Source organism: Helianthus annuus, chromosome 11 (genome assembly GCF_002127325.2).
Source record: "Helianthus annuus cultivar XRQ/B chromosome 11, HanXRQr2.0-SUNRISE, whole genome shotgun sequence".
Taxonomy (NCBI): domain Eukaryota; kingdom Viridiplantae; phylum Streptophyta; class Magnoliopsida; order Asterales; family Asteraceae; genus Helianthus; species Helianthus annuus.
In genome coordinates this window covers 167,653,614-167,678,137 of record NC_035443.2, presented here as the reverse complement: position 1 = coordinate 167,678,137, position 24,524 = coordinate 167,653,614, and the positions used below count along the sequence as shown (strand labels likewise).

At 36.1% G+C, this 24,524-nt stretch overlaps 2 protein-coding genes across 2 annotated transcripts; one reads left to right on the top strand and one right to left on the bottom strand.

Moving 5' to 3' along the window:
• Nucleotides 1–7,109: 7,109 nt before the first annotated feature.
• LOC110887297 (transcription factor FER-LIKE IRON DEFICIENCY-INDUCED TRANSCRIPTION FACTOR) lies at nt 7,110–8,682 on the bottom strand. The gene is made up of 4 exons (XM_022135015.2): nt 8,191–8,682; nt 7,877–8,062; nt 7,613–7,786; nt 7,110–7,356 (listed from the first exon to the last, which is right to left on the bottom strand). The coding sequence occupies exons 1-4, from the start codon at nt 8,614–8,616 to the stop codon at nt 7,252–7,254; spliced, it is 891 nt and encodes a 296-aa protein (XP_021990707.2). The 5' UTR covers nt 8,617–8,682; the 3' UTR covers nt 7,110–7,251.
• Nucleotides 8,683–21,734: 13,052 nt separating this feature from the next.
• Nucleotides 21,735–23,943, top strand: LOC110888730. Its single transcript, XM_022136241.1, has 5 exons — nt 21,735–22,274; nt 22,326–22,575; nt 22,653–22,911; nt 23,072–23,477; nt 23,902–23,943. Exons 1-5 carry the CDS (start codon nt 21,735–21,737, stop codon nt 23,941–23,943), a joined length of 1,497 nt encoding a protein of 498 aa, XP_021991933.1.
• Nucleotides 23,944–24,524: the final 581 nt, after the last annotated feature.

Sequence of the window (24,524 nt, the reverse complement as noted above, 5' to 3'; positions counted from 1 at the left end):
TCGACCCATAGCACTCTAGGCCACCTGCCCATCATCCATACTCACTTGTAGACTGAGTTGTAAGGATCTTAAAGCAATTCTTGCACTATAAATAGGCATACATGGTTCACAATTGAAACACACCTCAAAACACATTCTCTGATCATTTCTGAAGCTCCCAAGTGTTCTTCTCTAGTTCCAAGTCTTACATCAAGTCTCTGTATGTATGCCAAACCTTATATGGCTTTGTTTTTGCTTAGTTTAGCCTAAAAGTCAATCCGTCGTAACTAACGATTGACTTTGCGATAAATCACGAATGGTCCAGTGAATTCTCGAATCAAAAGTAGTTATGTGTTGGTATTCATGTGGGTAATAAACCTCTAAAAGGGTTCCCCCTGATCACCACTCTAACTATGTCAAATGTCGAGTCAAACGTGCACTTAAAAAGTCAACAGAAAGCCATTTTGCGATTTTGTACATAATCTGTAATGTATATGTTATGAAACCTTTTTTGATTATTATAAAACATGATAATAAGTATATAAACTCGTCTAAGCATGTTTGATCCGACCGTTTGCGATATTGACCCGGTTCGGAGCCGAATGTCGCAAAAGTTTGACTTTTGCTTTGACTTCAGTTCTGACCCGTTATAGTGCAATATAGATATGCCTTAGGACTCTCTTAGGACCAGGTCACGTGATGGTTCACCCTCCGTGACCGGTTCGTTGTTTGTCCGAGTCTTTTACGCATTTCCGTTAATTACTTAAAAGTTGACCGTAACGCCCTTTTTAAAATAAAACGAGTATTTCGGACACGTGAAGGGACCATAACCTTGCTTACTAAATTCTAAGCATGTCCCTAAAGTTTCACGCCAATCCGAGGTCTAGAATGGGAGTTATGCTAAATAGCGCATTTATAAGAAACTTTTGTAATAAACGGCGCAGTTAGCATAACGCCTACCTAAACCAAGATTTCGTCACCAAAACTTTTATTCACTGTAGTAAAATAATATTTTGGGATTTTTAAAGATTTTTAATTAATTTTAACCTGCTCATAACCTGAGGTTATGGCTACGGTTCGGTAAATACCGAATACGCCCTTTTCGGCCAAAACTTGAGTTCTACAAGGTCTTTTGACCCGATTCCAGTTGCTACTGATTTTAAATAATAAATAAGATATTTTAGACTTATTAAACTGATCGGGAAACTCAGGTTTCCTGTAGAACTCAGAAAGCCCTTTTAAAGTCTCTAAAATGACCGGAAAACCCCTACGGGGCGTATAATAAACTAAAACTCGTTACGGGCATTATGGAAGGTATCCTACTGATACCACAACCTCTTTAAAGTATATTGACTTAGGAAAACAGTGTAGGACTCCTACGGATACCCGTTACGCCTATTGCCCGCACGGTTCGGCTTATGTAACTAGTTTACATAAACTAGCCGATACGGGTCAAACCATATCATTTTGACACCAAGATTCAGAGTGTGAATATTAAACCCGTTTAAAACAAGTCTCCGAACTTGTTGGGTCAGAATCACATTCCATTCTCGGTTTTCGCCTTTCACGCGATTAAACTGTATCTATCCCTCGAAACTAACCGGTCTAGGCTACGGCTAATATAAAGACCCGTTAGGATTCTAATAGGTTATTTTAAAACCATCATTCCAGAATAGGAGCCCCAGTAAAAGATATCTGTGATTTAACCGATTAAGGACAATACTTGCAAAGGTAAATACTTTTAACTTATTTCCCTTATACGGGCTTGGGTTACGGTATATAAAATACCGCTTGATTGAGCATCAAATCTTCCATCGCTTAGGTGGTTAATTGAATAATTTGATCGGCTCATTTAAACAGTCTTGTTACTTAAAAGCCTTTGGGGGGTTAATGACCATGTCCCGGATATCCTAGGCATCATTTTACGAAATGGCCACGACCTCGACACCCGGGTGTAGGCGTACACCCGGTATTATGTCTATATTATAAAAGACGTAGCCGTTGGTTTACCCACCACGGTTTTACGCAAAGTGGTGTGTTTATTGATCTTTAACCCGGACTAGATCCGGGCTACTGAACGCATAGAAGGAACATGTAATTCGTTCACAAGATTATAATTTTAAATAATTCTCCCAAGTTATAAAAGAATTTGTGCCTCGTGCATTCAAATCAATTTTAATAAACATTTTACAAAAGTGTCGGTTGAATGTATTTACCAGTGTAAACTGACGTATTTTTCCAAAAAGATTAAGTGCAGGTACTACACGAAATCGGCTGGCAATAGCTCCTTAGCATCTTAAGAAGTCTCGCAAGCTTGATGTCTTATCTGTTGAACAACATTTTTTAATTATTTTGATTCCTCCTGTGGATACTATTCAACTATATGTGATACAATCGATATTACAATAAATGGTTGGATAATATTTATCTTTATGCTTCCGCTGTGCATTTATATATTGTGGTTTGACTATATTGTTGTCAACTACGTCACGATAATCCCCCACCGGGCCCACCGGTGATACACGTGGAAATCGGGGTGTGACAACCCCTGTCAGTGGGAGAAACGAAAGTGATTTCGAGCAGTTGGTCGATGACATGATAGATAAAGATCTTGACACGATCATATCCATTTTCAAGTATTAGACTAGATAGTCTAAGATGAAATATATTAAAACCATTCAAGCCCACCAGTCTACAATGTGTTATGGTGAGATTTTTCAAGTTGAAATCAATCGTTTGTTTATTTTAATGAAGCAATGAAGATTGAATTTGCAAACGAACAGTTTCTTCATAGATTATGTCCGGTTTCAAAGCCGGTTAAGGATTACGAGTGTTCTAGACTCGTTCAAGGCATGCTTGTTTGTGCGATTTACAGAAATAAGGATGCATTCCACTGTAAACGATGCAGCTAATGAAACCGGAGCTGTTATCTCGATTGTTCAGTACTTCCGAGACGATTCAAGTGAGTCCTATGAAGCGAGTGTCTGTCTATTCAATTGAGAGGAATCATTGCATTACATCCCCGTTGAAAACAAGTGGTTGTAATGATGGGACCCTTGATTTGAAACGCATAATGTGAAACACACGAATATGTGGTTTCAACGGATTGTTGGACTTCCCTATTCGGTCATCTTTCCAAACTGCAACACACGAAGTACTGAACAAATTAAATTGACACCTTCAATTGATAAATTCATAGTTTAATACGCATCGTATAGGCCTATACGATGCGTATTAATCGACGAAATTACTGAAATACCCCTGTTTTTTGATAAATTCAGGGGTATTTTTGAGAAAATTAAAAGTTTAATACAAATCGTATAAGCCTATACGATGCGTATTAAGTCGATATACGATACAACTTAGGCCTATACGATCATATATGGCATAATTTGAAATTTAGTTTTATTGTGTTTTCCTCGGTTCGACGCGTATACGTGTCGTTTTTGACGAACTTTTGCATATTTTGTCATTTTATGATGTATACCTTCAACATACGTCGTTTCGGTGACGTTCGGTTGCGTGCGATTATCGTATTCTATGATTATGTACAGTTTTTTTTTAAATCCACTTGTATTGTCTAGTGCCGTGTTATATGTATACGCGTGTGGAAATATCATTACTCACGTATTTTGACGTATTTTCGCCTATTTTGATGTATTCTAACATATTGTTGCGTATTTTATAGTATGTTTGATGTATTTGAGCATATTCTAACGTATTTTAGCTTATTTTAACCTATTTTAGGTTATTTTTACGTATTCGGCATATTTTAACGTATTTCAACATATTTTAGCATATTTTATCGTAATATGACGTATATTAACGTATTGCAGCGTATTTTAGCATATTTTCATGTATTTTAGCGTATTTTAGGGTATTTTAGCGTATTTTTGCCTATTTTATAGTATTTTAGAGTTTTTTTTTCGTATTTTAGAGTATTTTAGCGTATGTTGAAGGATAACGCAAACAAGTTCTCCACAGTTTGTTATTCAGATCTCTATTCGGTCATCTTTCCAAACTACAACACACGATATGTTTAAACTTTATATTGTGCGATTTGACCAGGAAAGGATTGGAGGTGATTTCTACTTTTAATAAGCTGTCACAATTGTCAAATTCATTGCGTGCATTCATATTATTGAGACAACAACACATAATGAACGGATTGTTGGACTTCTTGTTCCAAATGCAGCTGTAGAATCCGTACTTAAAGGTCTCTCTAAAATATGCAACCGAGACCGCCTTTTTAATTTTAATGAAGCAATGCAGATTGAATGTGCAAACCACAACCGTTTTTCACTATGGAAACGGTGGCTATGGGAAATACAAACCGCAATCGTTTGTGACTATGGGAAACACAAGTTTTCTATTTGAGCTTGATGGATGTCCGTTATCTCAACGCTTCTCCTTACATTACTGATCTGGAATTGGAGAACCGTTGTTATTTTAGTGCTTCACAATCAGATATTATTTATTGAAACATAACTGAAACAGTCAGAAAAAACTAAACGAACCAACATAGTTGAATTGATTGAAAACCCAGTGCGGTTGCCGTGAGCCTGAGGAACTTTTAATAAGCTGTCACAGTTGTCAAATTCGTTGGTTGCATTCATATTATTGAGACAACAACAGATAATGAATGGATTGTTGGACTTCTTAAAAGATGCAACTTTACGACACGCTTACCTTAATCACATCTTCCATGGAGTCACATATTCGACAATAGGGCTCACGGAAGCAATGAAGATTGAATGTGCAAATCGCACCCGTTTTTGACTATGGGAACGATGGCTATGGGAAATACAAACCGTAATCGTTTGTGACTATGGGAAACATAAGTTTTCTTTTTGAGCTTGATGGATGTCCGTTATCTCAATGCTTCTCCTTACATTACTGATCTGGAATTGGAGAACCGTTGTTTATTTGCTTAATGATCAGGTTCTCAAACAAACGCTACTAAAGATGAGTTGGTATTGAACCAAGAATATGAATATCACGGTGCAGACACGTGGGAAGAAAGTCATTGGACTGCCGCAGATGAAGTCAAATGTGATCAAACTTGGACATCAGATGTAAATCTTGAAGCAAATATGTGGTCTCCAATTTGCGAAACATAATCCCAGATTGTCTAGAGACGCGCTTTTATCGTGTGTCATATGGTAACAAGAGTATGCTGTTCCAAGATCAATTCCAATTGCAGTTTTTTCAACTCTCCTGGCCATTTTCAAACAAGTGGTTGTACTTGATTGTTCAGTACTTCCGAGACGATTTAAGTGAGTCCTATGAAGCAAGTGTCTGTATATTCAGTTGAAAGGAATCATTGCATTACATCCCCGTTGAAAAAAGAGAATCGATATATTTAGGGAAAACGGGGTTGAAAGATGATAACCCAACAGTGGAGGATCTCATTCCACAGCTTAGATAAATTCAGGGGGTATTCTCAAATAATGTTTCCTAGATGTTTGAAAACCAACAAATGTCCAAAATGCTGCTTCTTCGTTCGTGTGACGGAAATCTACCGCGTGACAGAAAGCTACCTTGCAAAATAAAAAAATTAAATCGATACCTTTAATACGCATCGTATAGGCCTATACGATGCGTATTACTTTTTGATAAGGGGACATTGTCAGCTTTTGACTGACCTAGAAGTATGAACCAACCTCAATACGCTACGATGCGTATTGAGGGTGTCGATTTAATCCCCAAGGTGTGCCAATAATACAACCCTTATTTCTATCTCGATGTGGATGAAATAAAATTTCTCTCTTTTACATTCTCACGAAACTTTCCTTTAGTTTACGTCGAATTTCTATCTCTTTGATTAATAATATTATTTTTATTATAATTAATTTAGGTGGAATCTTGTTTTTCTTTTTATAACTTTTTAAATATAGCGTTTTATACAATTTCGAATATGTCGTCGGATAAGTTTATTTTTCTCTAAGTTTTGACCTAAGTTTTAATAAAAACGAAGCGGGACCAAATATAATATATTTTATTATTAAACAATATTTATAAAATTATAATACTAAATACTCATTTAGATACCTGATATAGTATCTTTCAAATAGTCACTTTGTTCTTTACTTAATTGTTTGACAATATATGAAAATATAAATTTATATATCTCACGATTATAACTATTATATATCAATTTCTTCTGTCTTCCTTCATCCCCTAAAATTATACAAGAGAATAAACATGTATGTGTATTGTTAATTTTTTTTTTGAACGGCAAAGATTACATAAACACTCCTAAACTATATCAATTCTACCCTATGCCAGGATTTGAACCCTCGTCTCTCCCCAAGAGGCACAAAGCCTCTACCACCCCACCAAAGTGGTTTTTCGTATGTGTATTGTTAATTGGATATTAAGAAGAACTTGTAAACAAATATTCATAACTATTACAGTCATAGTATTCTCCATCAAAATATTGTCATAAAGAAATTAATAAATCATAATACAATTATCAATAAACTAATATATTCATAACTATTAGAGTCATAAAGGATAGTATTCTCCATCAAAATATTGTCATAAAGGAATTAATAAATCATAATACAATTATCAATAAACTAATATATAAAGACTTAATGACTAATTAATATAATTAACTTAATAATTAAACTAACACATGAGAAGTTAACGCCATCTAATAAATAAAATTCCAACAATTCTGTCACTTGGCTACTTAAGTATCAATTTAAAACAAGGCATTCACCCATGTGATATAATATCCCATTGGTTACAAGTTGAGCTGATAACTATACAAGCTAAGCTGACTCGAGTAATTAATTAAGCATGTCCAATCTCAGTCACAATTCAACTTGTATACAACTCGTGGCTCGCTAAGTTCGCTTTATATTTTGCACTTTTTAAATTTTACAATTTTATATGTTTATATTATACTTTTCCAATAATAGGTTAACACTTAACACTGGTATTAAATTATATAATTTTTAAATAACAGGCTTATAATATAGTATATTAGTATTCGAACATTAGGTTACTTAAATTGGAAACTTATACGAGCCAACTAGCTCCAACAATATTTAATCTATTTTTTAAATAACTAAATGACAAATGAGTTACAAGCAAGTATCGTAGTTTTCATAAAGACAAACTAAGCTTTATTTTATGTTTATTAGAACATCCATAAACCATCACTAGTAAACAAAAGATGCAAAATCTCAAAATGATGCATGTGCGTGTGAGCGTTAAAAAATGCCACACAAGTTCATGCATATCGACGTAATTCAAATTGATTCAGCGAGATCTAAACGTGTTGAATTGGAATCCTTGGTTGACGAAAGCACTTGAAAGCCATAGCTTCAAATTTGGCAAGTTTATGTCAAATTCGCACACCGCAACCTACAGATTTATACAAATAGTTAAGCACTAATTAGTAATCATGCCATCAACAGAACCACCCGATCATATCCATCTACACTAGGCAATAATGTCTATATACTAGCTAATTCACAAGGAAACCCCAATAAATTTAGAGAAAACCCCTTTGTGGGAATCGAACCAAGAACCTAATGGTCATTAAGGCTTATCACACTGCTAATTACTTATCAAATTTAGCCGAAGATGAAATTTTAAATAGATACGAAGTTAAACTTACATCTAACGTGAATGTCAAAACAAAATCATCATTAACAGTGGATAAATTCGAACTTTGGACTTGAAAGCTTGTGAGCGACTCAAGTGCTCGATGAAGTGAAGCCGCAACACCTCGTCCTTTGTTGCAAATGAGTCTTACATAGTATTCTTTCTCCTCAACTTGAAACATGTCCAACTGAACCTCGTAAAAAGAACACAAAATTAAGGTTTGATGCATATAATTAATTAGTTTCTTAAGTACACAATGTTATTTTTTTCTTGAAACCTTTGATATCATCTTTAATGTAGGAATTTGGCATGAAGCATGAGCGATTTTCGAATTCTGGGATGATGATGTTTTTAGGGTTTTAGTTGCTTCGATTGTTGCAATCTCAGCCCTTAAATTCCTCGATTGTGTTTGAAGATCTTGAATGTATCGTGCTGCATCTCCAACAATTGAAGCTTTATCCATCTGCGATTGAAATATTAAGAATTTGAAGGTTCAAAATAATATTGAATAATATTGTTGTATTTACCTATAGAATATCTACAATAAATCAACTAATATATTATGTAAAATATATTTTATCTTTTAGCTACCTTGGTAATATTGGGTACTAACGAACGCAACGCGTATAGCTTCTCCTTCATCCCACTTCTCCTCTTCCGCTCAGAGATCAAAGTCCTCGTCCGATCACCCTTTGCACCGCCGATTCTCTTTGTGGTTTCGGGTTTATTGGTTGTCGCTGTCTCAGACGAATCATCATCCTTCATATCCTCCTCCACTTCCTGGTTCCAAACCAGCTGACCTGGGTTTGGATCCATCATCTCATAACCGCCGAAGTCAGCACCAGCTGCCAAGACAGCATCATTCCTGAGTGGCAGCTCCATATAGGCGTTGGTAAATTGATTGTATCCGTAGTCTGAATAGAAACTTTCAATTGGATCTGCTGCAGGCTCGCTTCGAATGGCGCTAATGAGTGTATCGAAATCAGTTTCTTCTAGTATGAAATCGGGTTGGAACATGTTGGGGTTTCCGTCAATGAAATAGCTGCTGAATGAGTACTCAGAGGAGTCTATTGTGTCATGGTCCATTTTTGTGAGCTTAAATGGTTAGAAGATGATGGTGGTGGTGAACTAACACATACTAAACTACATGCATTAACAAAGATGCATATATAATGGAGATTGTTGTGTAAAGGGAATCACGGAGAAAGCATCTGCTGTCAATTTGGTTATAAAGAAATCAAGAGCTGATCGATGCATTGACATTGGCATGTTATAATTATATGGAGAAATATGTCTTATATTTTTATAATACATCACAGGATCTGGATAAGATCTTCGTTATTATGTCCTTGTTAGTGTCTATTAAATACATTTATGATGAGTAAACTTCCGTTTTGCTCCCTGTGGTTTGGTCACTTTAACGGTTTTGCTCCAAACCTTTAAAAATAGCCATTTTGCTCCCTGATGTTTCAGTTTTTTTTGCCAGTTTGCTCCCCGCCTCTAACTCCATCCAAATTGTTTATGTTTCCATTTTGCTCCCCGCAGGGAGCAAACTGGCAACAAAATCAAAACATCAGGGAGTAAAATGGCTATTTTTAAAGGTTTGGGGCAAAACCGTTAAAGTGACCAAACCACAAGGAGCAAAATGGAAGTTTACTCAATTTATCTATACAATCATTGTTATAGCATACTTCATCTTCATCTATATAAGAATACACCTTTTTCTAAATTTTGTTAATTTTTCAAAAACATCTCATATCCGACTCTCTATCTCTATTTATTTTCTTACTCACAAACATTTATTTTAGTATTTTTCCCTTTTCTACATACTCACAATAAAAATATAGAGTGTTGAATATGAATCTCTAAATATAAAGGTGTGCTTTACTGTTTATATATGTTTCTCTATTATAGAAATTCCAATGTGGTAGTATTTTTGTTGTTTTCTCTATTCTTCTCTCTATATTATATAGAATAGAGGCTCCAATGTGAATGTTCTTACGCAAGGTTGAATCAGAGACATTGTCATGCTGGAACCCAATTCCAAACCTTGATCTCGAACTCAATTACTCAAGTTGTTGCACAACTTCACGCGACACTTTTAATTAAGAAAAACTTCAAGAGAATTGATTAGAAGGGTACACAAAACCTAGACCTCAACATGGGTGTTTATACTAATTCACTATCTTGTTAAACACGTAAATTGAAACCGACCACAACACTTAAACATCAGCAGATAAACAATACATAAATTCATTTCTATTCTAATATGGACACCGACTTGGATACTTATCAACTCCAGGACTCGAATGTATCTGTATCCGGGCATCGACTCAAGCCGGCGCCCAAGTGTCGACTATGTTAGGGCTAATGGTTTTGATGAAATGGGTGTGTGAGTGAAGTTGAGGTTTTATGAAGGGGAAAGTGCTGGGTGTAAATGATATCAAGAGAGGAAGCATATGCGGTGGGACGAAAGTTATTTTAAGTGGAAGATTTAGTATTTATGGTAGTTTTATTTTATTATTATTTGGTTTCCTAATTCTAGTCTAGGTTTGTTCTTGGGCATCAAGGTTTGTTTTGTATAAATAGAAGTTATAGTTTAGAGTTTATGTACCTTCAAGTTTAACCAAAAAGTTTTTTTCTTGTTAAATTCTTTGTTTGATTATATTGAAGAAGGTCTGATTTCCAACATTGATATCAAAGCGATTTATCAAATTGGGAGGTTAAGAAGGAAGGAAAAAAGGTTGACGCGATAAAAAAGGCGGGTGCAAGAGGGTTTGTTGATCAAACTGCAAAAACAGGTTGTAGTGATCTAGGTTATGATCAACAACAGCAAGACCGTAGCAACCAAGAAGCAGTGATTGTAGGCCTGATCAAAGGAGAAAACCTAGATATAGTGCAGTGCTAGATTGGATCAACAACAGACTTCAAAGGTGATGAAGTAGCAAGTTTGATGAAGGTGGAAGAGAAATGATGTTACCTTGTTTGTGGTTGATTGTTCAAGTGTTTGGAAAAGTTATGGTATGATCCCAAAGGAGTTAGAAAACAGGGGTGCGGTGTTGTGTCAGCTGCAACAAAAGTGTTAACGCAAAACGAACACATGAGACCGAGTATTAAGGTGGAAGAACTTTGGGTCTTACTTGGTATTCAAGACTTAGGAGAACTTGATAAGATTGGGGGGTGATTCTTGGGGCTAATCTTGTCATAAGTCAAAAGTTGGATGATGCTTAATGGTTTAGTTTTATTTTAGTAGGAAGATTTAAGATTTGTGTTAGTTTTATTTTATTTAGTTTCCTTATAAGAGTATGTTACGTGTTCTCCAAGGGTTGTTTTGTATAAATAGGAGTTATAGTTTAGGGTTTATGTGCCTTCAATTTTAATCAAAAAGTTTTTTCTTGTTAAATTCTTTTTTTGATTATATTGATGTTAGTGGGCAATTTTTATAACTATGGATCACATATCCAGGACTCCAGTACAGACCTATCCGGGACCCAATGTCTTTCAGGATCAAGGATCCTCAGGGAGACAATCTTGGAGAAGCTCTGAAATTCATGAAGGGGATTCCATCCCTATGTAAACCATTGCGTCTTCTGGCCTAACTATTACACCAGACATGTCTTATCCTAGATACACTACTTGGATACCAACTTCAAACCAATCAGAAGGTAATAACTTTAATACATCTTTTGATACTAACTTTGGTTACATGCAGGATGCAGGAATCAACCAAGCTATGGCCAGAGAGTTGCAGAAACTCAAGGACATGATATCCAGTGCCTCAGGAGTGGTCAAACCAATTCATGAGATTCCAGATGAAAGTCATAGAATATGTCGCTTTGCACCTTCCATATGCAATACTGAGATACCAAAGCATTTTCAAACCCCCAATATGAAGTTATACGACGGTACCACCGATCCAGAAGAGCATGTGGCTCAGTATAGAGAAAGGATGGAGATCAACACCATCCCTGAAAGATTGAAAGAAGTCTGTTTATGCAAGGGCTTTGGATCCACACTTACTGGATCAGCACTAAAATGGCTGCTAAGTCTTCCTCCCTATTCTATAACTTCATTTTCACACTTAGTTAACTTATTCAATAACCAGTTTTCTTGTAGTAGAACCTTTAAGAGGTTAACTAGTGATTTATACAGAATAACCCAAGGCCGTGATGAATCACTCAGAGATTATGTTACTAAATTTGGTAGAGAATCCTTAGAAATCCCAAACTTAGACATTGCCACTGCTGTAGAAGCATTTAAAATGGGACTGCAAAAAAGTTCTCCTTTCTATGATGATCTTGTTATGACACCTTACAGGAACCTAGATGAAGTAAGGAACAGGGCTCTAAGATTCATCCGACTAGAGGATGATAAAAGGATCCAGGACAGGTTATCTGGATCATCTAAACATGAGAAGCAAGGATCCTTTTACAAGAACAATCGATCCAAGCAATACTCCAAGCACGACAATCAAAATGTTCATTAGTTGAACAAGAAGAAGATGAGGAAGAATATCCTTATATCTCTGAATATTGTTTTTCTGTAGATAATAGTGAGTTGATGCTTGCTTTGAAGAATCTAGGTGAGAAAGCTAGATGGCCCAAGAAGAATGAAAAGTCTACAACCTTCAAGGATAAATCAAAGTGGTGTGCATACCATGAAGACTTTGGCCACCTTACTGATGAATGCATTGCACTCAGAAAGGAGATAGGTTACCTCCTCAGCAAAGGTCACTTGAAAGAGCTGCTCGGAAGGAAGAAATCAAGGATCCAGGATCCTGAAAAAGTGCCAGAAAGAGGTCCTGCACCACCTGCAGACGCTCAAATTATTAACTTCATTTCCGGAGGCTCCGGTATATTGTTTACACCTTATATTCAAATTTACATAACGAATTGGACTTAGTCAATGCTGGAATTTCGGGGAATATGCTCTCTATTTCACACGAGTTGAAGGCGTGTATCCGTTATGGAGAACATGGGATACTTTCTTAAATTTCGCATTGTTTGTTACGTATTAGTTTCCATTTTTTATAAGGTAATTATGAGCTCATTTTTAGATAGATAACATACAACACTCGAACACAGCAGGCTTTTGCTAACTCTCAACTCTCTCGCAAACTACACACTAGTCTGCATTGTATTGAGCTCATAGTTTTCCAAAGTTATATAAGGATCACTATTCATTTTTGTTATACATTTGGTGATCGGTAGTTTCCATCACCCAAGGTTTTTTGTGCCGGAGATCTATCAAAGATCAAGGGCTTTTTCCTCATATAAATCTTGGTGTTCATTGTCATTTTTACATTATCCTTAAACTGATTTTTAACCAAAACAATTTGGCGCCCACCATGGAGCAAGTGGTGCTTCGATTTTAAAAACCTTTTTCTGTTCATTATCAACTCCATGGCTTCTCAGGGAAAATCCATTTCAAGCGCCATGTCGGCGGTTACCTCATCTCAAACTAGTGCATCATTACCTCCTATTCCACTACCATACCAGAAGAATGTGGATAATGCTCAAAAGAAGACGTCACCAGTCTTCCAAGGATCCAAAGTTTCTACGAATTCTTCTTCTACTAATACTACCAGTAATATTTCTGTTTTGTTTTCGTAGATTAAGAGCTACATGGAACAGCAAGAAAAAACCAACCAGAGGATCCTTCGCGAGATTGATGATATCAAGAAACAGAAAAGGCCAGCAGAGGATCACTCAATGGATGCCTAGAATGTTGGACTTTGTGACTCCAGCAACTGCGGCACAACAGTCCAGGGTGTCCACCACACAGCCTCAGGGATCCTCATTCCAACAGCAGGGATCAGTGGTGATGACCCTTCCTCAAGGATCTTCCATCCATCAGCATGGATCACTAGTGATGACCCTTCCTCAAGGATCCTCAATCCATCAGGATGGATCAGCGGCGACGACACAGCCTCAAGGTTCCTTCCTCTGCTCGGAAGGATATATGGAGACGTTTCCGGCTCAAGGATCCTACTTCAACAATCAACGATCCTCAACCAGAGTTAAGGGACACATGGAACACATATCCTTAGATTGGTCTGGATCATTGATCCTTAACAGATGGTGTAGGAAGTCTGAGGATCACGAATCCTTATTATTGTTTACATTAACTAACAATTGTATCCTTTGTTTAAACCTTATATTCGCAGGTACATAACGAATTGGACTTAGTCAATGCTGGAATTTCGGGGAATATGTTCTCTATTTCGCACGAGTTGAAGGCATGTAGCCGTTATGGAGAATATGGGATACTTGCTTGAATTTCGCATTGTTTGTTACATATTAGTTTCCATTTTTTATATGGGAATTATGAGCTCATTTTTAGATAGATAACACACAACACTCGAACACAGCAGGCTTTTGCTAACTCTTAACTCTCTTGCAAACTACACACTAGTCTACATTGTATTGAGCTCATAGTATTCCGAAGTTGTATAAGGATCACTATTCATTTTTGTTATACATTTGGTGATCGGTAGTTTCTATCACCCGAGGTTTTTTGTGTCGGAGATCTATCAACGATCAAGGGCTTTTTCCTCGTATAAATCTTGGTGTTCATTGTCATTTTTACATGATACTTTGATCACTGAATTGTTCATACACATTAGCACTCTACCTCACATTCAAAATTTGGTTATATTATCCTTAAACTAACTTTTAACCAAAACAATTGAACATGGCCTGATTTCCAATAGACTCAAGTTCAATCGTGTCCTCGAGCTACAACCCCACACCTCCAGCCGCGGCAAAAAGCTTCCTGCTGTAGTTAATACTTTGTACACCTACCAAGCCCCGGCTTGGGTGGCTTCTTTTTCCCGACTCCAGATCGGGCTCCAAGTGTTGACTCAGCCGCATCTGCATCTTAACTTCAATTTGGCCCAAGCCGCATTTCGTATCTCTTCAACTTTAACACACGTGAAGGACTTCAACTTAGATCAAGCCGCAAATCCAGACAATAAGCCACATCTTACGGCTTTGACTGGAGTTTTGAATTCCAACAATGAGTTCTAATTTAAGTTGACTTGTATTTAATAGAGGTCTGGGCTCACATTTCAGATGTTAATTTTTCATACACTAGGATGGCTAAACGAGTTTATGTTTATATGATTAGAGTTTTTTTTTATTTATATAATAAATATATAATACATAATATTTATTATATATAGCTAGTTATGATAAAAATAACAAAATAATATATAAAATATATGTAAAGGTATAACTACATAGAATTACGCTAAAATAATAACCACATCGAGTTGTAAGAACCGTGAAAATTTTTGATCCGGGCCGAGATGGACCAAATTTTTTTTCATAAACGTAGATGCGTGTATTATAAACATATTTGTAAAAAAAAATTCAAAAAAAATGTTGTGTGTGTAGTTTTGAGCACCACAAGTTTGTGTTTACGGTACCCGTAAATTTTCCGGTTAGATTTACGGTACCCGTAAACACAAACTTGTGGTGCTCAAAACTACACACACAACATTTTTTTTTACAAATGTATTTATAATACACCCAACTACGTTTATGAAAAAAAATTGGTCCACCTCGCCCCGCACGGTGTAGTTCTCACGGTTGTTACAACTCGAGGTGGTTCTCATTTTAGCGGTCCCCTATATATATATATATATATATATATATATATATATATATATATATATATATATATAGGGGAACGTTCATTTAAGAAGAAAAATTTAATTGAGAAAAAAAAAAGAACAAAGGGTAATTTTGTAAAACATTAAATAGTTTTTCACTTATCTCATTTATTATCATTTTTGACGAATTAATTAGTCATAAAGACTATTATCCTCCACACTAACTTTTTTTGCCTACACACATCAAAAGTTATCCTACATATTTCGAAATTCATCCTACAAGTTGAAATTTATCCTACACAACTCGTAATTTATCCTACAATTTAAATTATTTTATTTTATTTTTTTTGAAAAAATATATATTTTAAGGATAACTTACAAATGTAGTTAGCTATTAAAGAGGAAGACTACAAATTAATGACCTATGTAGATTTACCAATGTACCCTTATAGTAACATTAATACTTATATTAAATGAAGTAAAAATAAAGCATTCTTATTGGTTGAAATTTCTTCTTTTTTCTTCTTACAAAAAAATTCTTCTCATTTGAACTCTCCACTATATATATATATATATAGAGAGAGAGAGAGAGAGGGGGGGGGGGACTAAGGTTATTATACATACAGGCTTAACATACAAAACATGAGAAGTAAAGATGAAATTTCTTTTTCTGGAAATATCTTTCCCATCTTGTTAATCACGTATTTTAGTCCAAAAATCTAAAAAATGTATATTTACACTAGTAGAGTACTTATGTAATCACATCACTCTACTAAAGTAAATACATGATTTTTTTACATTTTGTAACTAAACATGATTCTTAAATAGATGAAAAAAGAAAAATCTTTATTTACTTCTCATGTTTAGTATGTTAAAACCCATTTTTATTTCATCTTCACTATATATATATAGAGAGAGAGAGAGAGAGGAAGGTTAACGTACATTACGGCTTAACGTACATCACGTACGACAGGTAATTACGCACGTTCATTTTAAAATCATGCACGTTATAACTCAAAAATCCAAAATCACGCATCTTGAAATACAATAATCACGCATATTGAAAATATTAATAACGCATGTTATAGAACAAATCACGCACGTTGTTGTACGTGAAGTACGTTAAGCCGTAATGTACGATATACTTTTTCTATGTATATATATATGGTGAAGATCAAATAAAAATGGGTCTTAACATATGATTACTTTCAAATGAAAACTCCTTTGAGTTAAGAGAACTCATGAGAACTTGACTTCCCATGAGAGTTTTCAAAAAAATTTTACACAAAGGTAGAGTAACACCTAACAAGCCCCCCTATGAAAAAAAATCCGAAAAATTTTTACGAGATGGAATCATTTTCGACATGTAAGAACCATTTAAAGTTGTGTAAATCACTGTAGCGACAAGTTTTGTCGCAATTTTGACACTGTAAAAAGTGGGTTAGAAAAAAAAATTTCTCTACAAAGCTATTTTTTAAAATGATTTTTGGTAAATAAAAATTTTGAAAAAAAAAATTGGAAATCAAATTCCTATGAGTTCTCTCAACTTGATTTAGTTCTCATTTTAACCTTTCCCTATATATATATATATATATATATATATTACAAAAAATAATTAATTATTAAATAAATCATAAATAAGTTAACCCGAGTTAAAATCGAGCTTTAATAATGACTCATGAACTAAGGTCGAATACTAAAAATAGATCTTAAAATGAATTGAGATTGAGGTCTCCTAAGTTAAAAAAGATTAGCTAGACTCTATTAGATGAACTTAAACTTTGTCGGTCTCGTTTACACTGCTAGTCACGTACACTTTCATCTTTGGACATGATGTGATGCGACGTGTTTATAAAAAGTTGGTTATTTTTAGTTGTTTTATGCACTAGTTCAAGTTTAATATTTATATAAACAGGATATAATACTATCACACTACAACGTAGTATGGGTAAGTGCACCCATCGTTGGCGTAATATAGTGATGGTAAGATAACGAGGTCGTCCAAGGTTACAAGAATTTTAGTACCAAGTCGTTTTTAACGCCTAGTCAAATCCAAAAGTTAAAGTTTAAGAAATGACTCAAAATAAAAATAAAAATAAAGAGGAAAATAAAAATGTAGTAATCAATAATAGGAAAAAGGGGTGTTTAGGACCAACATACCTCTTGATGCTTCGTTAACTAGCTCGTACCACGGGGTAACAAGGGCTCGATTATCAGACGAGGAACTGCGAGTGTTAATGCGTAAGGTTGTGCAATATCTGGGTCGGAATCCTAACACACTCGATCCTTCCACTTTGAATCAACAGGGAAACGCCACTCGAGGCCGGAATATAGTATTAATTAATTATATAGTTTAAGGAGTTTATATTACTTGTCTCTATTAGTCCGTCAATGAGTCGTCAATTTCTCTAAGGTAGATACTTTTACATAAACTAAGTCCTTTACACTTTGGTGTTATCTCCATGCAAAGACAAGAGCTTACCCAACCCGAAGTCCTATCCAAAACCTTTAACATTCGTTAAGAGCATCAACATGTTTTGATTCTATATAGACATAGAAAACATGAGCGTCCCAAGTTAATGGCGTCGCAAGATTATTGGTAGATTTTAAAGATTAGGCGGAAACTTTAATGACCCAAGTTAAATACGACACTATTATTTCACTCACTTTCAATAAATTATTTAATTAGTTAAAGTCATTAACACACACACCTTGTTCACCCATGATCTTCCTTGGTTAACTCAACATCAAGGGGGTAAGTTTCCCCCAAACACCCTCAAGAATCTAGCCAAGAATGGACATGGAACTAGATGTTACCAAAGTTGAAAATATTACATTAATCATAAATAGATTGATTACACAAATGATTCTTAAGTTTCTCCTAATGAATACAAAGATTAGAGATAGCGGGTAGACGGGAAGTGTGTAATGGAGAAGAGGAGAAAAAATGGGCAAGTGAAAATGGTAGAGAATGACCTTCATTTATAGGTTGGAGGGCACGGGACGTGCCTGGCCATTCTCGGTTCCCAAGGCACGGGGCGTGCCGACGAGGCATGATCCATGGTCAACATTGTGCGCCCCACTGGATCTTCCAAATCTTTTAGAAGACTTCCTTTGTCTTGTACTGCCGAGGAACGGAGCGTGCCTAGCGTTTCTTCATTGATCTTCGTGATGAGGACTTTTGGAGGTATCTGGCAGCACCAGGATCCGAGGCATGGGACATGTTTGGACATTTTCTTCTATTTTATTCTGTTTTTTCGCCTAGTTGTGCTTCCTTTGTTATTCTTATGTTAGATTTGTTCTGAAAATCCAATATAAAACTATTTAAGCCTATTTTGAATATCTATTTTACAAAATATAAAAAAATGGTTATAATTTGATATAAAAACATGTGTATTTTAGCTTATAGGGGAGGATTATCTTAAGAACGCTAAATATTGCGAGAATTATGAGAACGAATGAGAAAATCAATCAAAATCAATTTTTGTTTAGGGTAAATTACATTTTTCGTCCTTTATGTTTGTATCGAATTGCAATGGATGACCTTTAACTTCAATAATTACAGTCACAATCCTTTATTTGGAAAACCCATTACACTATACGTCCTTTGACCCTAACAAGGTTAAAATTTTCAGTTAAGTATGGCATGTGCCTTGCATATGAGGGTAGAATCGTAATTTTACTCATTTACTTATCTAAAATAAATTTAAAAAATTAAAACAAATCAGATTTAAAACATAAACAATCATTTCTCTCTAAACCTACCATCCAAAACAACCCCCACTCCCACTGCCACCACCACCACACTATCCTACCACTCACAACCTACACCTGTGCACCACCGAGCACCCACCATCTCTGGTACACAGAGGGAATTTTAGAGAGAGATAGAGAGAGATGAGAGACATGTACACAATTTTAGAGAGAGAGAGAGAGAGAGATGAGAGACATGAGTAGTTTGAGTTGGAGAGAGAGAGGCTGAGACAGTAAGATGAGTGAGGGGAGGTCACGACGATGGTGGAGGCTGTGAGAGTCGCATCTGCGGTGACTGTCATGATCGTTGCAACTCCGGCGACCCACCTAGGGTTCTGATAAAGTTCCGACAGAATCTGTTTCCGGGGCTTTACTTGAATGGGATTTCACCAGATTCTTATCGACCTTAAATTGCTTGCTTTAACTCGATAATAATTCCTATTTTTGCCCATTTTGTTTTCGCAATTTTGGTGGGGATTAAGGTTTGTAAATGATTAAAAAAAGCATTAAAAGAATGTGTAGATGATTACATTTACAGAAACATGGTTTTGAAAGGATATTTGTTAGATTTGTTTTCCATGAATTGTCATTTTGTTTGGGCAGACCTTATTCATCTTGCCGACAAACAAAGTTTATTTTTTTATTAGGACTGAATTGCAAGGCTGGATGCTTAAAGGGAATATAGGGGTTTTTGTTTATTTAAAAAGAGTGAGAGATAGAAGAACGGTGGTGATGATAGTGGTGGCAAGTGGTGGGTGGTGGCTGGATTGAGAGAGAGTGAGGTGTCTACGTGTGAGTTAGAAAGAGAAAGAGTAGTGTGTGGGGAGAGACTTATATGTAAATCAGTAAAATTACTATTCTACCCTCATGTGCAAGGCACATGACATACTTAACTGAAAATTTTAACCTTGTTATGACCAAAGGACGTAGAGTGTAATAGTTTTCTAAAGAGTAAATTACAAGTTTTGTCCTTTATGTTTGTCCCAAATTTCAGGCGCTGTCCTTTACCTTTAAAATTGATGAGTTTTGTACTTCATGTTTGAAAATGTTGCACGTTACGTCCTTTATGGCAAACTCAGTTATATTTTTAAGTTAAATGAAGTCATGTGCAGGGCACATGAGGGTAGAAATGTAATTGCACCTGCCACATGTCTTTCCCCCGTTAATTATAACAACATCTGCCCCCATTCCTTCACCTGCTTCACATTGATCATCCCTCATCTTTCATTTCTAGGGTTTTAGACACTGTAAAAAAAGACGATAAGGATTCCGATGTCGCAGGATGAAGGCTGGTATGTCAGGGATAATCTTGACACTGAAAGTGTCGTTCAACTGTATGGTAAGTTACAAACCCTAGCTTCGATTTTGGGATAAAATGTTGTGGTTTTTGTTGATCATCAATTGATTAATAACATAAATGTTGAAAATTTGCAGATGGTTTTCCCAATTTCTTTAGCATTTGCTTTCATCATGGTGGTAGGCTAACATCACCTCCTGGACGCACATATGTAGGAGGCAAGATCAATTATGTTGACTTGATAGATATTGATAAGTTTTCCATTCATGAAGTCGATCTTATGCTTGATCAGTTAGGGTATACTAGCTTAAACCCAATGTATTACCAGTTTTTGAATCCTGAAAAAACCCTAGATTATGGTCTTGAACACCTAAGCAGTGATCAAGACTGTTTGAACTTGGCCAGGTATGTTGAAATGCACAAGATGATCAATGTATATACCACTCATGGATTGAAAAACATGAAGGAACTGTTTAGCTCACCTAGTAAACCTCCTAAACCTAGCATCACCATTGAAGAGATAGATGAAATTGGACCATATGCCATAGTTCCTATGAAGGAAAATGCAAATGTTGGACATAATATTGGCTATGGGTAATCCAACAGTAAGGTGCCAGTTAGTCCAGCATTTGTTGAGACTGAAGTGAATGTTAATGAGGATAGGGATGTTAGTGAGGATAGGGATGTTACTGATGATAGGGATGGTAGTGAAGGTAGGAGTGATAATGATAGTGACTACATAGTGGATGAATTGAATACGATGAGTGATCATAAAGTGGAAATGAGTGACTATAGGGCTAATGTTGATATGGAAGTTGAGGACAATATTAATGAACATATGAATGTTGATGAAGACATGGAAGGGGATGTATTAGATAATGACAAGTTTAACAGTGGTTCTGAATCTGATGATAATCATACAGGCACCAGGAAACATTTGCTGCACAAAATAAGAAGATCAAATGAGAATTTGGTAAACTTTTACCTTGGGCAGGTGTTTGGCAGCAAGCAAGAAGCTAAAAAGCTGATCAAAAAACATGCTGTTGAAACTAGAAGGATTATAAAGATTATCAAAGATAATCACAGCAGGGTTAGGGCAGTCCGTCAAGGCTCAAAACCAGACTTTGAGGTACATGACAATGGGGTGCATGTCAGCCAAGCAAAAGGTAAAGAAAAAAGTGCTGAGATGGAAAAAAGTGAAGACAAGGGGAAAAAAGGTAAGAAAAAAAAGGAAGGGGGTTTCTGTTGAAAAGAATAAAGACACAGGGACCAATCAGCAAAAAGGTGAAATAAATGTGGGTGGTAGGGGGAATAGGACAAACCCCCATCAATATCAATGTCCTTGGGTCTTGTTGATTTCAAAAGAAAAAAAATGCTGAATCCTGGGTGGTCAAAACCCTAATTACTGACCACACATGTATTACAACCCGGAAGCATTATGCATGTACTTCAAAGTTCCTGTCACAAGAGATGCTAGAGCAGATTGAAGAGAACCCAGAAATACCAGTTAAGGCTGTACAAGAACAGTTTCAAAGGAGGTTTTCAGTTGGAATTTCAAGAATGAAGGCATATAGGGCTAAGTTCATAGCTAAGAAGCATGTAGAAGGAGACTATGCTAAACAGTATACACTGTTGAGGGATTATGCTAATGAACTCATCCAACAAAATCCAGGTACTACTGTTAAGATCGAGGTTGATGCTAATCCAGATCCAGGGAATAATACCAGACAGTTTAGAAGGATATATGTGTGTTTGGCTGCATTAAAGCAGGGGTTGAAAGCAATTGGAAGGGATTTCTTAGTTCTAGATGGTGCATTCATGAAAGGACCATTCCCAGGGCAACTGTTAAGTGCAGTGGGTGTTGACTGCAACAATGGGATCTACCCTGTTGCTTATGCAATTGTGGAATCTGAAAACAAAGAGTCATGGACTTGGTTCTTAGAGATTTTAGGTGATGATCTTGGTTTAGGCACTTACTCAAATTTTACTTTCATAAGTGATAGACAAAAGGTACCGTCTTTTACTTTCTTAACTATCTTTTAGTTGCAATATATTGTGCAGGGGATACTTCCTGCAATCTCAAAACTGTTTCCTTGTGCTGAGCATCGATACTGTCTTCGCCACATACATGAAAACATGAAAGTTAGTTTCAAAGGAGATCTTTACAAGGATAAGCTTTGGAACTGTGCTTGTGCAACAACAGTACCAGAATTATCAGTTGCTATGGATGACTTGAAGGCTTTCAACAAGAAAGCTCACTTATGGTTGTCAAAGATTCCTCCTTTACATTGGTCAAGGGCTTATTTTTCAGGTACTTTTTTTTTCAAGGTCACTTATGTATTCATTTGTTCACTTATGTATATTCATTTGTTCCTACTTTTGGCACAGGGAGGGCTGTTTCTGATATAGTGCTTAATAGCATGTGTGAGGTTTTCAATGGAAAAATAGTAGAAGGCAGGGACAAGCCTATCATATCAGCCCTTGAATACATAAGGGAGTATCTAATGAGGAGAATAGTAACTGTGTTGAACGTAATGGAGAGAAGTGAAGGCTTGCTTACACCCAAGGCAACAGAAGTTTTTGAAGGGATCAAAAGAGATGCAACCGCTTACCATGTTCAGTGGAATGGGGGGGGGATTTATATCAGGTTAGTGGAAAGCCAAATCATGCTCGTATAGTGAATTTGACAGCAAGGACATGTAGTTGCAGAGCCTGGGAAATAACAGGTAACTCACTCTTCATTTTTTGAAGTTGTTAACTGGATGTTTGTCTAAAGGTTGAATATGTTTTATAGGAATGCCATGCAGACATGCTGTGGCTGCAATTTGGGAGAAAGCTGCTAATAGGGGCAGGGTGGGTGCTTTGGAGAGTTGGGTACATCCGGTTTATACAGTGGAGAGGTGGAAACAAGTGTACTCTTTTAGGGTGAACCCTATCAATGGTAGGACTTTATGGACAAGGGTACATGCTCCTACAACGATTACACTCCCAAAACATCACACCCAGGTTGGTAGACCAAAGAAATTGAGGAAAAGATCTGCTGTGGAGCTTAAAGAGATGACCCAATCAGGAAGGCTGTCCAAAAAGCACACTAAAGGAGCATGTTCAAAGTGTAAGAAGACTGGACATAATTCCAGGACTTGCAAGGGTCAAGGTGAAGCTGTCAAGACTGGCAAATCAGGGAAGAGTGGCAAGGCAGAGAAGAAAAGGAAGGTAGCAGCAAACTAAACCTGTTTTATGTCTTTTGAACTTGTTTTATGTCTTTTGGAAATGTTGGTTGCTACTATTTAGATGTTTGTGAACTTTTGGGTAGTTACTTTTGGTGTTTATAAACTGCTGGTAGTTTTTGGAACATGAATCTTGTTTGGTTATAATATGGTAAGTAGTTATTTGTGTTTACAGTTTGTTTTGGTTTGAATGGTTTGATTTGGTTTGAATAGGTCAGCTTGTTTAGATGTCCATTTGCTGCACATGGTTTGATTTGGTTTGAATAGGTCAGCTTGGTTAGATGTCCATTTGTTGCACATGGTTTGATTTGGGTCTGTTTTTGGTCAGCTTGTTTAGATGTCCATTTGCTGCACATGGTTTTTTTTTTGGGTCTGTTTTTGGTTATTTTGTTTTGTTTTGGTCATTACAGGTTATGGTCAGTTTACTTTATGGTCTGTTTTTGGTCACTTAGTTTTGTTTTTGGGTCTGTTTTTGGTCACTTTATGGTCAATTTACATCTGCACATAACATATAACAAACTAAAAAGCCATAACATACATCACAAACTTAGATCTTGTCATTCAAAATTAGATCTTGTCATTTTACACATACTGTATATCATGTATAACACCCTAAAATGCTAGAACATACATCACAAAACAGATCCAACTACAAAGCAAATACTTTTTCAATTTTCTTGACTTTGCTTCAACTTTCATGTTCTCTTCTTCCAGAATCATGTTCTCTTGTTGCAGCTGCATCTTATCCGATTCCAAGTTGTTCTTAGCCCTAAGCAATCCAGGTATGATATCTATGCACCTTTGGCACCTTTGCTGATCGAACCTTCCAATAAATGGACAATTTGAACCCTACATTTTACCAAATCAAAACATTAAACTCACAAACGACATTACCTTATCTAATCGAACCATTCAGCCATGCGTTAAACATTACCTGGACAGGACAAGAATAAAAACGGCGACCAGGATTCTTCTTTGTCCATGAAGTTTGTATAATAGCTTCCCTTCCACAATGGCAGTTGACCATGGCGAA

Excerpts from the sequence above, each read along its gene's own strand:
- LOC110888730 (XM_022136241.1), top strand. The coding sequence starts at position 21,735 with ATGCTAGAGCAGATTGAAGAGAACCCAGAAATACCAGTTAAGGCTGTA. Across the intron at positions 22,275-22,325 it reads TCATAAGTGATAGACAAAAG|GGGATACTTCCTGCAATCTC; the intron begins GTACCGTCTTTT and ends TATATTGTGCAG. Across the intron at positions 22,576-22,652 it reads GTCAAGGGCTTATTTTTCAG|GGAGGGCTGTTTCTGATATA; the intron begins GTACTTTTTTTT and ends CTTTTGGCACAG.
- LOC110887297 (XM_022135015.2), bottom strand. The coding sequence starts at position 8,616 with ATGTTCCAACCCGATTTCATACTAGAAGAAACTGATTTCGATACACTC. Across the intron at positions 8,063-8,190 it reads TAGTACCCAATATTACCAAG|ATGGATAAAGCTTCAATTGT; the intron begins GTAGCTAAAAGA and ends TTTCAATCGCAG. Across the intron at positions 7,357-7,612 it reads TTTTGACATTCACGTTAGAT|GTTGCGGTGTGCGAATTTGA; the intron begins GTAAGTTTAACT and ends ATAAATCTGTAG.